A 16,465-nucleotide genomic window follows, 5' to 3' on the forward strand; every position below is an offset into this window, starting at 1 on the left:
CCTTGGGAGGATTTAAAATCGAGACCTGTGACCTCTCTGTGAAGAGGTCAGGCTGAGATGTAGGTTGGGTGTGCAAAATCCGGGTGGGCAACGGCAGCCTTGGGTGATGGACAACACCTGGAGCTGAATGCAAGCCTGCTTTTCCTAATCCTGGTCACAGGGAGCAGCTGCACCTCTGTCAGCAGAGATGCATCTTGGCTCCTTTTGGATTAAAAGACAAGTGACAATAGTCGTGTAAACTAGTCTCATGCTTCTTAGCACAGGCTGGGGAGGTTTGCCTTCCTGACCACTTTTTGTTCCCCTGCTACGTGAAGGTGGGTACACTCCCTTTGCAGGCTTGGCAAAGAGGGAAATGTGGTTTTTAGGGACGGTTCCCTTGAATGCCTCTAAACCCAGAGCATCTTCACTCAAATCGGGGATTGCCTCTGGTTTGGGCGGGGGCAGGGAGGGTGCAAATCTGTGCAAATTTGGCCTGTTTGGGACCTCAAGCTGAGCCTGAATGCTGCCAGGCCTCAGGGCTGCTGGGACCTCAGTGGCACCAGGCCTCGGGGCTGCCTGAACCCTGGGCTTTGCCCAACGGAGCCCTCGCAGGCGATGCCCCGGTGCAGCGGGAGCACCGTGTTTCACTGCTGGGCAGTACAACAAGCGGCTTCAGCTGCTGTACGAGCACTTTTCCTTACCAAATTAACAACGATTTCTCAGATGAAGTTGTTGATTGCTTAAAAAAAGCGATGCTCAACACTTTTTTTCTTCTGCTTATCTATCTTTTCTAAACTGAAATATATTTTTTTTAGTAAATATAAAGTGTTGCTAGATTTTCTCAGGGAAGAGGGGAAATTTCAAAGAATATGTTAACAAAAAATGAAATTGTTTTTAATGGGATAAGAAACCATTTCCTGGCAATCCCTTTATCCTCTGCCAGGCTGCTTGTGCTGCAGGTAACTGGACTTTGAGACTTCTCAATAAACAATTCCCAGATCTTCCTTATTTATGCACACTCGGAGCACTGGATGCCATAATTACCTTGAGAACAGCTTTAAAGTCTTCCTAAATTTGGTGAAATACCCTGCTCAGAGGATTAAGGGGCTGTGTGGTCTCAGAGAGCACCGATGCCCGTTCTGCGAAGTGAGCAGCCACAGGGATGCTTCCCTCCAAAAGCATTAACACCTCTGAAGTCTCCAACATTTTTTTTTATCATGAGCTCGTCTGAATTTACCAATGGATGTGGCTTTTTTCTTGCCCTTCCTGACTTGTAGTTGTGCTGAACGCAGATCACAGAGTGTGATTTTTTTTGTTAAGAAACCTTCCTCTGTCATGTTTTTGCGGGTAAAGTCTTGGAAACGTGAACAGAGCTCAACTCACCTTTAAGCAACAAGGACTGGAAATATCACAGCCAGCTTCCCGTTCCCTGTATTGATGCTATAGGCAAGGACACAGTTTTGGAGTGACAGAGGAATAGAAATCGGTCCTACTAAGGAGGCAGGACCACCTCTGTCCTCAAGGTTTCTCAAGAATATTTTCCGCTGCACAACCACACACAAAAAGCCGCAAACATTTTAATTTAAAGAGCTGGTCGCGCCCTCCATGAAGCCAAACATTATTTCCCCCGCACCAAGTCTCCATGCAAATGGTCTTAAATTCAGCCAAATTTTAAATTCAGGCTGCACAACAAAGAAGGGAAGAGGAGAACTCCCAGCCTCATCCTGCCTGGGCAGTTTGCTACCGATATCCACAATAGGGCAGACAAAAATGTGTCTCCACCAGCTGTGTGCTGCGGCAAAGGCTGCACTAGCTAATTTCAAGGCACCAATGATCTGTGCAAAACTGATGGGGTGGATTTTTGAGCACAGGATTGGCTTTTCGCTCCTCCCTGGCCAATGCGCAGAACCATTGGGCTCACGGCAATGAGAGGTGCCTGTATGCCACAGGATGCAGAGTCATTTCTGAAGGACTCTGCTCCCTTTCTCTGCTCCAGAACAAAAAGTTTGTATTCTATGTTCACCATCTGAAAATATTGAATTGTGTTCCAGATAACAATTTAATCCCAGCACACACCCACTCGGTAAAATATTCCCATGACCCATTTTATGGAGGGGTTTAAAAAGGACCACTCCAGTGTGGGTCTACCAAAGCACCAAAGAACTTCACGAATTTTCAGTGTAAGAAGAGGCACAGTTCATTCTCCCAACCCACTAATGACCTTTAATTTAAATATATTCTAAATAAGACTGCAGGCTAGGCAGCAAACTGGGCGTGCTGGAGGACGAAGGGACGGCAGCATTTGCAGAAGTCATGGCCCCAGCCCCACGTTCCCTGGAACCCATCAGCAGAGCTTGGTCCAGGTGTGACAGGTTGCAAGAAGCCCCCAGCAAACTGCATCCCCTGGGGGTAGGTTGCTTAAATCTCCACTAAAGCACCTCATCTTTAGGTCTTCAAGCGTGGCATTTTACCCCAAGTAACAGGCACTGCTTCTTTGCAGAGTGTGAGCTGGGCGGTGTCAGGACCCCTCTCACCCACCCTCCTCTCCCTTGCCAAACTTCCCTGCCGTCAGTAGGACCTGCATGGGCATGTGCATGGAGAATAATTTCTCCAATTCACCTTGTATCTCCAGCTATCAAAAGAGAACATAATGGAAAAATAATTAAAAAATAAAAGAGAGGAATAAAAAAACATCATTTTAAGGGAGAAAGCGGGGGGGGGGGGGGGGGGAGGCGGGGGAGGCAGGAGATCTGCGGAGCCAGTAGATAACCAGCAGATGTGATTTTTGCAGATAAGCGTAGTAATTTAGATAAATCTGGAGGCTTTAGAGCCTTTCGCTTGCGTTCCTTTTCTTTCTGTCTGATTTTTTTTTTCAATTTTATCTCATAAGTCAAGAGGAGGGGGAGTGAGGAGGAGGGGGGGGAAGCTTAATCTTTGGGTAGTTTGTCTTTTCTTTTTAATGTGTTTTTCCCCAGAAGGTGGGATAATGTGAGCTGCTCTCCCCCCACGCATATACACACACACGCACGCACATGCACACAGAAGCTGGGGCTATGTTTTTTAAAGGCGGTGGACAAAAATCAAAATATTTGAAAATGTATTTCATGGTAATTATGTCATATTTCATGGACTGATGCCACTACTGAAAGAGAGCCTGAATGCCTTAATTTGTATAGAAATTGTAATCATTTGTTCATTTCAAGGTGAAAATTGCATTTTTTAATTTAAATTGTATCCTGCATGATAGTCTATTATCTAGTAAAATTGTCTCCATGTCTGAATGCCTTATATGCAGCTGCAATGCTTGTTACAAATCCAGTTATATTCATAAAAGCTTTGTCGACGTCTCAGGAAATGTGAACAGTTTCTTGTGGGTTTCTTCTCTCTCTTTTTCTCTTTTTTCCACCTCTTCCCTCCCATTCTCATCCTCCCTCCCCTTCCCCCCCTCTTTTTTTTTTTTTTCTCCCCAGTTGAAACAAGCCCATATCTGCTATTAATAATAATTAGCCTGGGTATACACAAAAGACAATTCTGTGTAGAATAGGGTGAGGAACGTGCAGAAAGATTCCCCCTTCTTTATTTATTTCTGAGAGAGCACCTCAAGGTTGTGTGTTGCTGGGGAACAGGGGGCAAGAGACGAAAAAGGATGTGATAAACCAGCTCGTGCTCCCCGGGGAACAGTGGGGCTGAGCCTGGGGGCAGCCCACCTCAGCACCCGGCACTCCTGGGAAAATGACAGGAAAGTCAGCTTGGATAGGAAACGATGGGAATACAGGCCCAAGAATGCATAGCATTAGGGGGACTTAGTGCTGCTCGCTGCAGGAATGCAGGATGAGCTTGCGGGCTAGTGCAAATCAGCAAAACCAGTTAAAATTCTGGGCTGGTTTGTGCCTGGTGAGACGGAGGCCCGCCCGGGACAGGATATTAATTATATTAATCCTTAAAAAAGAAAGAAATGGGCCTCACAAGGAAATCCTTATTCAGTCATTTAATTCCCTTTCATACACCTCTCCCTGCTCAGAATACCCTGATTTTATGCAGGTCCACAGCCCATTATAATAAACTTCTCTACACCTATTCCGAAAAGAAATTGCTCATAAAATGCTGCAGACCTAAAGGCTGCTGAGCCAGATTTGCTGGCACAGTCACTGTCTGGCAGTAGCTCTAAGCACCGGGACAAGCAACAACAGCTTTAAACATGGGTTGTGCATGGGGACTGACCCCCGAGCCGGGCAAACAGCCCTGCGGGACCGGGGGTGACCGAAGTGCACAGCGATTCCCAGCAGGACGCACTGTTAGGCACGCGTTGCATGGGCGACTCGGGGTTTCTGTAATTACGCCTTTTGCAGCTTCATTTGCAATCTCCCCAGTTCATCAGAGAGATTTAGAGAGGGGAAATTGCAGAGAGAGCTGCAGGTGAAATACGGGCTGAACTCGGGATGTTGCAGGGCAGGAGGCTCACTTGCGAAAAGCGAGGGAGCTGGCAGGAAGCAGGTGTAAGAGAGATCACACGGAGGAATTGTTCTCCCAAAAAAGAGGTGTTGATGCACTCACCATCCCTCTGTCCTGCTCTCCAACAGGTTGCAGCTGCTCTACACAAGACCTCTGAATGAGTTCCACTGGAGTCTTGTGGTGGCGTTTGAATCAGAAGGGAAATGCTGGTGTTTTCTCATGGTTGGAGATGCTGCCATAAACAACTGAGTGGGCATTTGCACAGGACGGCTGCTCTGCACTTCCCCAAAAAAATCAGGCCACTGACGCAAACTGTAGGAACTGAGCTAAAATCATGAGCAAGTTTTAAAAGTCTCGGCGAGGTGCTTTAAAGAGCAGGGACTGGTGTTAGGCGAGGGAGACAGGCAGCGAGGTGTGCGGGCACACCTTCCCTACGTGTGCGCAGGGACGGTCCTAAGTTGGGCTGCACCTGCACACTTTTATGGTCCCTGGGTCATACTTCTGTGTGCATTTTCACCTGAAATGCAAAACAACAGGCAGAATACTACAAAAATACCCCAAACTCTCACAGCACTCACACCCTGCACAGCTGGGCTTTCTGCCTCGCTTATCTCTAATCTTTACAACACTGCAGCTGAGATTTGGTGAGTGGTCAGCTGAGACATGAACGAGTTTCAGACACTTAAAACAATGATCTTGTGTAAGTCACTTAACCTTCAACTGTGTTTGTAAAACGGCATTTGAAACAGTTACGTTACAGCAATGCTGGGAAAGGTAACATGATGGAAAAGAGGAGAAATTAAAGCTGGTTAAAACAACCTTTTCTGAAACATTTTGTTTGTCTAAAAAGGATGTCTTACAAATTATTTTTAATTATTCAGTTTTTAATACAGAGAAATTAAGAAAAAAACACCAGTTTATTTAGTTTTAGCTTAAAAAAAGTTTTAAATTCCAGGTTAGAAAGGCAAAAATGTTTTGTTTCCCTTCCATGTTGTTCTTTTCTTTTCTTGCATATTTTTTTAAATGAAGGCAAAATGGAAAAGTGGAAACAATCTCAACATTAAAAGTATTTTTGTCTTTTCCTCCTATTTCTTCTTGGAAAAATATTTGTGAAAATGTGAAGATGATGTAAATACTTTGAACTTCTCTTTTTTTTTTTTTTGAGTAATTCAGAAGAAAAGTTCTAATTACCAAGCCCTCCCACCCTCCAAAATCAGGTAGCACTGACAGGTAGAGGTGCTCTCTGTCTGGGCTCAGCTGGAGCCACGTCCTCCTGCGCCTTCCCCAGCTGCAGAAGGGCGACTGCAGCAGTCCAAGGGAATTTATGTGCAGCACATACGTGCCCGGACATCCCCAGGTCTGACTCCACGCAGACGTGACACGGTGACCCCCGGGTGCCTCGCGCTTGCCCGTCCCCAGCCTGCAGGATGCGGTGCACTTGCAAAAGTTAACAGCTGGTGTCAAATTGACTTGAATTTGATTTATCACCGGCTTATCAGCAGATTAAAGTTGATGACAGCTTAGAGCCATAATTGACTGGTGATACTTGTAGCTGGAGCTCTATCGGCCTAGAGCAGCTCCCTCGTGGGCCAGCTTGCACCCTTGATGTCTTTCAGAGGGCAATAGATAGACTCTGGCAAGGCCTGGGAAATATCCTGTGTTGCTCAGATAAGGTTTGAGTCGTTAGGAGAGAGGACAAGGAGCTCAGGGAACAGTTGAGGGCAGTGTTGAAACGCTTGCAACTGCAGGGCCGGCAGCAACAGCGCCTGGACGTGACCAGTGCTGGAGCAAAGCTGCTCCTGGGAGGGCTGGTGGGGAGACACAAAGCTGTTACCTTCCAGCAGCAGCTCAGTGCAGATTTTAAAAAAGGGATGTGGCTAGATATAATGTCCTGTTTTAGGGCTCCTAGGAAATGACGGTCACCTGCTCTTCGCACTGCCCATACAAACCCCTCCCTGGGTGAACACAGTGTGGCCCACTATGCCACTGCTAAAATGCGCTGGCTGCTGGGTGAACTGCAGCAGTGAGAGTGCATCTAGGGTGGAAAGGGTGTTTCAGTGTGGATAAAATTCGCAGACCTGGGATATAGTTCCCCTGGGATGCAGCTAAGAAGCTGGTGCTAGCATCCCTGCTCTGGCTGTTGAAATTTAGTATGGTTCTTTCACAAAGGTGGCCTTTTCATTTCTCGTGTCGTCACAAAAAAAGAGCTTTTCTGACAGCCCAGCACCTTTGGCATCATGCGTGAGCTTTTTCCCTATTCATGCCCCCAGAGCTTGGCAGAGCCCACCGCAGCCCCCAGCCCACTGCCCTGCTGCAAACCAAGCCCACCACAAAGCCGCCTCCTGGGGTGGCTGGCCCCAGGCTGATGTGTCCCCGACATGAACCCCGTTGCATATTTGATGGGAAGGAAGGCAGTGGCCAGGGTTTGAAGCCCACCCAACCTGGAGGGAGCTTTGCTGTGCGCTAAGAACAGCTTCAGAGTCCCCTGGGAAGGCAGAGGACACCGCACAGCTTCAGTGAAGGTCTCTGCCCAAACCCAGGGCTCCAGGCTCTGTGTTTCCTCAAAGACAGCACCAAGGAGAGCAGGATAGTTTTAAGACAGGATCTCAGCAAGTGCATGCTAAGGGACTGACTCTGAAGCTAGCTGCATCTGGCGGTGTGCACAAGGTGAAGGATGGTGCTGCTGGCAGCGTTTGCAAACACAAGGGCCCCTGTGCCTCCACTGATTCTTCTTGTGCTGGTGCAAGACTCCAGCACGGCAGAGTGCTGCCTCTTTTGCTCACAAGAGACAAATGCATGAGCAGCATCCCATCACGCATTTAGTAGGTTATCTAACGCTGATCTCAGCTGGGCTGGGGAAGGCAGCTCCCACTGCCCCTTTGTGGATTGATCCCTCTGCTGAAAAGCAACCAGAAAAAAAAAAAAAGAAGAAAAAAAAAGAAGAAGAAAAAAGAAAAAAAAGTCAGCACCTAATTACCCTGGTTTCTGTGTGCAGATATTGGTCCAGCACCACTTGGATGAGGATCAACTTATTTTACAGAGAGCCAAAACATCTTCAGATGGAAATTGCTTTTGAATTCAGTGCTTTGTTTAAAGGCGAAATGCTTTATTACCAATTGCTGAAGCCCCAAGCCATGTATTGCTCCATAGAGTTTCAAAATATTTTTCCGCTTGTTGATGCTGTGTTTTGCCCTCTAACGAAAGCCAGGTGCCTGCAGAGCTGGAGTTAACGCGGCAGCCTGGTCCCAACCCAGCCCACACTGCCTGCCTGCCTCTGCCCCTGCAATCACTTGCTGAAAATGAATGCATAAAGAGATGGTTGTATTTAGAACAGGCCAGGTAATTGTCCTTCCCTTGTGAAAAGTCACAGTGAAATTAAATGTTTCATTTATTTGTGTAGTTTTTCTGCATTTTCATCAAGGAACGAAGCCCATAATTTTGCTTTTTTAGCAAAAACATCTGTAGTTCGTGTGTGGGTAGTTATTTTTGATTTACCACCTTTTCTCCTTGCTCCTGGCATGCTGCAGAGTGAGTTAAGCAAACAAGCCACCTAAAGACACTTTTAATTTTTTTTTTTTTTTTAATGTATAACAGTTATGCCTGAGTTACAGAGAGACACCTACAGGCAGCAGGTAGTTAAAGCAAATACCAGTTTCTCTTTCTACTATACTACTCCATATAGCTGAATAAATTATGGTGCGATTATATATATACACACGCACGCACGCAGGCACACACGCACACACACTCACACGCAGGCTTACACATGGAGCAAAATGGCTATGAGTCAAACACAGAAGCAACATATTCGCAGTTACTAGGAATAAGGAATGTCCTATAGTGCTATGTAGATATTCCCCAGGTGGGTATATGGAGGTGTTAGGGATGACGGGTTAGAAGCATTAAATACACAAAGTCTCTGAGCAACAGGAGCCAATCTGCTGAGTTACTGGACACAGTGAGGAAATGTCCATTCTGCGGTCTCAGGATGGTGTTGAGAGGTGAAGGAGGGGTGCGGGGAGGTCCAAGAAACCCACTTGGCGGTTCTGCATTTCCCCCAAGGCTGTCAGTTCTCATCTGCATGCACAGAAGAAATGTCGACCTGAGAGAACGGCGCTGGAGTGCGTCCCATCGCTTGGTGGCTTCTTTGTGTGAGGTGCATGACTGGTTTTGGATCCCTAGGCACCCTCAGAGTCACCAGTGGGAGAGTATCTGCTCAGTCCCTGTTTGGTCTGCTTCGAGCGACCACGGCCGCACATTCTTCAGGGTCCCGCTGTCCATCGCTTGCTTGCCCGTTGTCGATTGCTGCTCTTCCACGCTCGGTTTTGTTTCGCCTTCACGGCACCTCCCTCTGTTCTGTCCCACCCTACCCCCTGAGTTTGTCTCTTTCAGCAGAACTGAGGTTGGCAATCCACAAAACAAAACAAAACAAAACAAAAAATACTTTGACTTTCATACATGAATGTACCTTAAAACAAAACAAAGAAACCAAAAAAAAATCCCCAAATCAAACCCATCCCGCCCCAAAGATTCTGGAATGTATTTTGAAAACACACGATAGGCAAATTTCTACGTTTTGCCCTCCCCAACCCCTTTTTTTTTTTTTATTTTTTTTTAACTAGCACGGTACTCACTGTGGTTTTAGTATAAAAAAAAATGTCAACTTTCTATAAACATACAGCACATGACCAAATTTCCAACTAATGTACAAAGTGCGACCACAAGGGAAAGGTCAGAGAATAGCTATTTGCACTAGCATGGGGCGTTTTTCATATTCCTCTAAGAACTCTATTTACAGCAGTGCCCGGGTGTTCATGGACTTTCTGGTGAAGCTAAGTGGCAAGCAGGTTTCTGCAGCGCTCCCTCTTTTTAAGACATTTTACTTGCAGGGTCCTGTACTCGGCTCTGAGCTCTGAAGTCCTGCTCAAGAACACACTTGCTGCTAGGACTGACTGTCCGCTCTTCGAGGATGCTTGGGAGGTGGGCTACGTGCACGGGTATGCACAACTGCAAAACAGGACAATGGAGGGGAGAGGAGGGCTGACAGGTTTTTGCTAGTGGCAGTTGCGGACAAGCAATTCTCGTAACAAACTGAAGCTTTCCTTCCAGTTTAGCAGGCAGCTAGGAATGCATTTGGTCAGAAATTTCGGTGTAAAGTACCAGGGATACGAGAAGGGATTACAAACATCCAGGGCAGGTACAGGGCCAGCAGTCACTGTCTGCAGACTCCGCTTCCTGGTGGCAAGGAGATGCATGGGGCTGTAGACTTGAAGGTGCTCCGAGACCAGAGATGATCTGCATTTGGCCTCTTAAATATTATTTGTGGTACACAAGAAAATCGTGTGCTCTGTTGTTTTAGCAGTCAGCTCAGAATGATGCTGACACGCAGAAGCAAATTCAAACAGGTGTTTCAGGCATTAATCCCTAGGCTGGTGTCCACCACAGACACCCTTGCTCTCACCCTCAATGCCCCAGTTCAGCTGTGACAGTCACAGAAGGTGATTGTTGTTGGGAATGACATTTAAGCCAGGATTGGATTTCAAAAGGGATTTCTCCCTTAGATCATCTCTAAAGCATTAAGAACATAGAACGGCATCTTTTGTTGCTTTCCAAGATTCCAAACTGGCACAAAGCAGGGAGATGCTTGAGGTAATGTGACTGGTCCGTGCATTTTGGCTCTTCAGTCACCTCAAGGAAATCAGTGCCTCTGGCCTTATCTGTTCATCCAGCTGTAGCTGCAATATATTAGCCTGAGAAAGGAAGCGAAGAATGCAAGCTTCAAGTGCTCCAAAGCTTTGTGACCCAGGGGAAGTCTCTTGCAACTAGAGGGAAGATTTATGTGTGATACAGCCAGACAAGCAGAGGCTGAACCAGGGTCTCTGCAGTATAAATGACAGTAATGCAGCCTGCAGTTGTCACCCTCTCGGCTCCTGCACAGCCATGTGCAGGTGAGTGTGAGGCAGAATGGCCAAGCTGGTGTATTAACAGACCTCCAGGAATGTAGAGCAGGCTCTGTCACACCCGTACAGCAAAGCTGATCAAAGCCACATGTGGATCTGATAGGATGCTGAGCAACATAAGAAACAAAACTCTGCTTTGGTCCCAACAGGTACTTGCCCACACGGCTCAAAAGAAAGCGCCTTGGTCGTTCATGATAAATGACGTTGGGGCAAGGCAGGGGACAGTTCCCCAGAAAAATGTTGTTTCAGCTGCAAAAACAAGATCAGATTATTTGGAAAGAATGGAAGAAACAGCAGTAACAGAATAGGGCATGGCAGAAGTGTCTCCTTTAACAACCTGGCCCTAGGAACATATGCTAGACCAGAACTCAACCGACCATGTGGTCCCCCCTTATCTCCAGTGGGCAGAAGCAGATATTTGTTATCCTTTAGGATGTTTCCTAAGTAGACATATAAAATAGCGTAATATAAACCCCAGCAGACTGTAGATGACTCTGTGTACTGCCTGTTGCCATGGGACTTTACAAATCGGCCACTGGCTGGCACAGATTCTGTGCATCAAGATGGTTGTCTCAGGGGTGGTTGTCTCAGGGGCAGCTTTCCTCATTGTCTCCAGGTCAAATTTCAGGGTGTTCTTGAAGCAAGCCCTCTCAATACAGGGAGATGAGTGAAAAAAGCCTATATATGTATTAGAGACCTGCTTAAGAGTTGTCAAGGATCATTACCACATGCAGAAGGGAAACTATTTAAAACTCCATGTGGTTCATGACTTAGCAATAACTTCTTATTGTTGGCTTCCTTTAGCTGAGCAGTGTGATGAGCAGAATTGTGAGCTGATACAAAAGCAAGAGCACTGGCTTCTACAGAAAAATGGGGTGATAAATCCAGAAAACAAGATCTAGCTTAGAGAGGGAGAGTCTCCAGCACCAAAATGAAAAGCAGAGGGAAGGAGCTGAGAGATCACATTGCACACAACAGGACACAAAATGAGAGGGATGAGGGAAGAGCAGGGAGGATGGACAAGGGCAAGCATTTCTCCTGGTAGCTGGAGGATACAAAATGCCATTGGTAAGGTAAACAGTACTTTCTTCTGCAGTACAAACAGGTGCAATGCTGTGGGCAGAGAGCGCGTTTCCTTCCTAGATGCTGTTAAAGACTCTTCAGGCCATCTCCCCTCTGACTCCACATCCACATCCATCCCCCAGGGACAGGCAGCTGCAGGACAGCACCTTCAGAAGAAGCACCATTTTCTTTCAGGTGGCCCTTTCCTTGTAGAAGAACACAGTTTTGCACACTGACCCCTCCAAGCAGGCAGCTAACAACCATCTTTGACTCTTCCCTCTCCTGTCTTTGCTCTCATGGCAAACTTCTCTCCCACTGAGTGAAAGAAGGGCCATAACAGTCCTCATCCTTCTCAACTGGATGGGCAAAAGCTCCAACATACTCAGCTGTATCCAGTGTCCTTCCTCTGTGCATGCGAGGCCAGAGTTCGCGGTCACATCTGCTGCTGCTATCTGAAGCCCGTGTCTTTTCAGTGATAATCAGGTCTAACTTGGTCCCTAAGAGGAAATGTAAACGTTGCTTGTGCCTGTGCCCATAGTCTCCAGTCCTCATGCAGCAATTTACATTTACATTTTCCAAAGGTCCCAGGCTGGACAGACTTACATCCTGCCCCTGCTTAGCAGCAATCTGGCCTGCCTTGGCCCTGCTTTGGGAAGCCATCAGTGAGAACAGAAGGGTAGAGTGGGGTGGGGAAATCCGCTGTCTCTTTAATTTATGTTTATGGGTTTTTTTTATTTGTTTGTTTTTAAACAAGTTCTTATATTTGGTCCATAGGTCTTCTGTGGTCCCTAATTATATCATCCTTAACGATCAGCTTGGTTATTCCTTCGTATACAACATTCACCAAATTTACACCAATGGAAAGAAAAGGAAACAAAATGAAACATTTCTTTTTTTTTTTTTACAAAGAAAAAAAGAAAGATCAATTTGGCTTTGACTATGCCAGCTACCTAGATCAATGGAAAGTCCTTAAGTGTGGGCAAAATGCCATGGCCAGGTAGGTTAGAGGGAGGGCATGAACTCAGGGTTAATAAATGTACCCAACCCATTGTCTCTGGCCACAGAAGTCAGGTCATTGAGGCCAGGCTTGCCTCTGAGTGCTCTGGGAGGAGCTGGATACTTGGAGACCCCTCCCCATCGTTTCTGTCTCCTTCACAGCTCAATTTGGTGCGAGGTGGAAGGGAATTGGGAAGGAGTAGGGTCCGGGTACAGGCAGATCTCTGGAAGGCTGGTGGTGTTTTCTCCAGTGGTACCAAGTTGCTGGAGTGGGTTGTTGGCACAGTTGGACTCTTCAGTAAGCTTGGCCTGTCTCTACTGGTAGGAGACCCAGAACAGCTGAATGTTCTCCCAGCTTCATCCTACGCTGTGTAGACAGGCTCACGTTCTTGGCCAAATAATCAACAGCAGCTGAAGTGGGGGAGGGAGGGGAAGGAGGGCGAGAAAACAGCACAACATGAGGATTAGCTTTTTGTGGAAACGAAGCATTTGACATCAAAGGATGTGTAACCAATAGACCTTGCAGACTGACTCTTAGAAGAGAGGCCTAATTCAGCGGTTGTCCCAGGCACAAAGGCCCTGTTATACTCCTAGGAAAGAGTGGAAACAGTCCTGCTAGAAAAAACTGACAACGTTAAGCACTGCTGTGGAGTGCAGAGTCCACTTCATGTGTGATGCTGTGGTCCCTCAAATCTCTCCATGGACCTACCAAAAAGAGCTAAAAGTCTACTACTATGGAAAATGGTGTTTCCAGAGGAGCTGCCTGAAGATGAGCCTGAGCAGAAAGCCAGCGGGATCAGACCTCCAACTTCACCTCGCCATGCTACCTGCAAATCCGAGCCCTGCACGCAGTGATGCCAGTGTAAATGGCTGCAAAGATTTCAGTGGGACCTCCCCAGTCTGGATGGGGCTTGAATCTGACTCACCCACTGCATGCTGACTCACCTCTGTGAGCTCTGTCGCCTGCCTTCACCCCTCCTTCCTACAGGAAACTGCTTTGTCTTGGTGAGAAATGCGGCCACAGCTCCTGAGGCAGCGTGTGAGCCTGCATCCCAGCTCGCCTGACTGCCCCGTGGTCTGAGGGGGACGGGGAGCAGGGCAGGATGGTGACATTGCTCATTAGCTGAGCTTCAGTCAAAGTCTCTCCCTTTCACTAGCTTTAATGTCTCAAATTAGATTAATAAGGAGCTGGCAGGAGATGTACAATCAGTGCCAATGAGTAAACAAATTTCAGCCATCAACGTCTTGTCAGATGCCTGCCCCAGAGGAGGTCCCTTCTAGACACAAATTCTTATTAGAGTTGTCATATCTATTAGAATTCCTTTCACGCTTCTGCGTTCCAGCACCGGCATCATTAACACAGCTCCGGCCTTTGGGAACCACAAGGACCACATTAATCTGGCATCTCTGCTCCTCACCGGCTGGGATAACACAGGCTGGCATGCTGGAAGCAAGCAGGCTCATCTCAGGGTAGATTATATGGAAGCACAGCTTCTACTGGTAGCAGGGTCCTTTCAGATCTGAGTTGGGCACTTGGGGATGGCATGCTGGCTGGTGCTCCCCATGGACTGGGATCCTGGAGTAGCTTGTCTCAAGCACTGGTCTCTACAAAGTTGTGTTATGGTGCCTCCAGCTTCAAGGGGATACCTAGGATTAGAGTCTGGGAAAGACCCCAAGTTATGGCTCTTGTCCAGACCTTATCAGTTTGGTCCCCTGATATTTCAGGTCACGACATTAAATAATGACTTTGAGAAGCTGTATGTAAAGAGGGAATTCACTCCTCAGGCACGTGTGTGTGGTTGTGCCTCTTTTCTTGCTGGTGCCTGTGCTCTGGGTGAATTCGAATGCATAATTTGAAATGGAGGGAGAGCAAGGTGAATGGTTGGAGCTGTTCATACTGCTCTTGGCTGTACCCAGCAAAATGGAAATTCGATGGCAAACCTATCCTCCTGAAAAAAAAAAGAAAAAAAAAGAAAAAAAAGAAAAAAAAGAAAAAAAAGAAAAAAAAGAAAAAAAAGAAAAAAAAGAAAAAAAGAAAAAAAAGAAAAAAAAGAAAAAAAAGAAAAAAAAGAAAAAAAAGAAAAAAAAGAAAAAAAAACCAAACCACCACCCACTTTCAACTCTCAATACTGCTTTTTGTTCCTGTATTCCTGTGGGAAGAGTTAAAAGGCACCAGGGCATCCCACACCAGAAGTCAAAGTTATGTTTTGTTGGTTTAATACAGGGGAAGCCAAAAAGGGTTTTGATATCCTTTTGCCACGTCACAGAATGAAGAAATACATAGTTTGAACTGAGCATCAATAAATAATGCCTTTATGGAGGTCATCTCACACTGATCAGCATTCAAAGAGAAGCAGTGAAGAATTAAACCTGGAAGAAGTTAGAAGTATCTGCTAAATTCAAGATGCACCAAGAAAGACAAGAAAAAAATTTGTTATATCAAGGTCAACTTCATGTAAGTGCCTGCTCTAGCAGGACTAATTAGCAATGAAAACTGTTTCCTCAAACAGAGATTATTATAAATGGAGCTCATTATAAGAAATGTTTGTAGTGAAGTAGACGTATACTGCCTGAATTTACCTGGTACATATAAATATCTATACATATACATGCACACATGGAGAATTTGCTGCTTAACGTAGATCCCACATTAGAACAGCTACAGCTGGTTTGTGCTGCAGCTGCCATGCAAATTGTTAGCAGCTTTACGTGTAAAACTTGCTGTCGTGCTGGGTGCGACTCCAGTTCCCCGCACTGCAGAGCAGCAGCATTCTGGATAGTGCGTGGTGGTTTCTCACCTACCTTCCTCGCCCGAGCATGCAGCCTTCGTGATTAGCTACCTGGATGTCTGTGGGCATGGGACACATCTGGACTAATGCTGTTGACCGTGCAAGATTTGCTGTTAGCAGCCTGGACTCCTGTGATTATTAACAGAAAAATACTCCTGCTCCAAACCAAGCCCAGTGGGCTCTATACTGGACTTCTAAATTGAAAAGAGGGAGCTGTGTGACAGAAATCAGGAAAGGGAGGCAAATAAAACAACATAAATAGGGCTGGGTGAGTAGCTCTTCATGAGCACAAGGAGAGGCCCAAGTAAAATTCCTGCAGCAACCAAGACAAACCCTTCTTTCTCTTTCCCTCTCCTTTGCTGGCTGTTCTTTCTCAGAAAATGTAGATCGTCCTCCTTATTTTATTTTTTACACACATGGGTGTGACTAACGTCTTGCCTAAGGGAATCTTTATTGGAAATACATGGTATTGGAATTTGTTTAAGATTTTTATCAATAGCACGTGTGTCCAGCCTCACATTCAGAAGCGAGGGGAAGGTCAAGGGGTCACAGATCAAACTCCCGAAAAACAAAAAAAGGAGGGGTGGGGGGAAGCTACTATTGATCCCGTCTGCCGCCACAGCCGGTTCTCATTTAGCTGTAGAAGTTAAAGACATTAAAGGGCTGTGACGGAGAGGGGAATAAAAAGCCACAGCCAAATGGAAAGAAAGGTCACTGAGGACAAGCTATGGGCAAGCAGGAGTGCTCCAGGAGGAAGAGGATGCACCTTTAACCCTCCGCGGATCACTCTCTCACAACACCACACTTATTATTAGTTTAACACTGGCAGGTGAGCCCTTTGCCAGGCTTTCTGGAGGAGAAACAGACCCTCCAAGGGTCTCACTGCCTTCTAGGTCTGAGCTTTGGGTTCTGGATTACAGTTCCAGCCTCACTTCATTCTTAGTAGAACCACAGCCCAGTTGATAGGCACTGGCTTAATGGCTTTTTGTAGCAAAAACTCTGAGTGTGGACCCAGCCCTTACATTATGGAGGGCAGAGGAGGAAGCAACATACATTGCTCTGCATCACTAAGGGATGGCATTAAAATCCCAGCTTTCCTTTGGCTGAGCAGGGTGAACATTGTAGGGCTTTTGGAGAAGCAAGAACTGGAGATGGGGAAGGGAAGAGATCTGGGAATTCCTGTTCTTCTTTACTAGTAGAAATGTTTTACCTAAAATATTTTAACTA

At 46.4% G+C, this 16,465-nt stretch overlaps 1 protein-coding gene across 1 annotated transcript in view; it reads right to left on the reverse strand.

Moving 5' to 3' along the window:
* Positions 1-7,681: 7,681 nt before the first annotated feature.
* Positions 7,682-16,465, reverse strand: part of PAX7 (paired box 7) — a gene marked incomplete at its 5' end in the record, with an annotated part of 64,682 nt that continues 55,898 nt past the window's right edge. The window contains one exon of the mRNA XM_083802434.1: positions 7,682-12,860. Coding sequence (XP_083658560.1) covers positions 12,745-12,860 — 116 coding nt within the window. The 3' untranslated portion in view covers positions 7,682-12,744. The remainder of the gene's footprint in view (positions 12,861-16,465) is intronic.

The sequence above is a fragment of the Anser anser genome, assembly GCF_964211835.1.
Source record: "Anser anser genome assembly, chromosome: 17".
Taxonomy (NCBI): Eukaryota; Metazoa; Chordata; class Aves; order Anseriformes; family Anatidae; genus Anser; species Anser anser.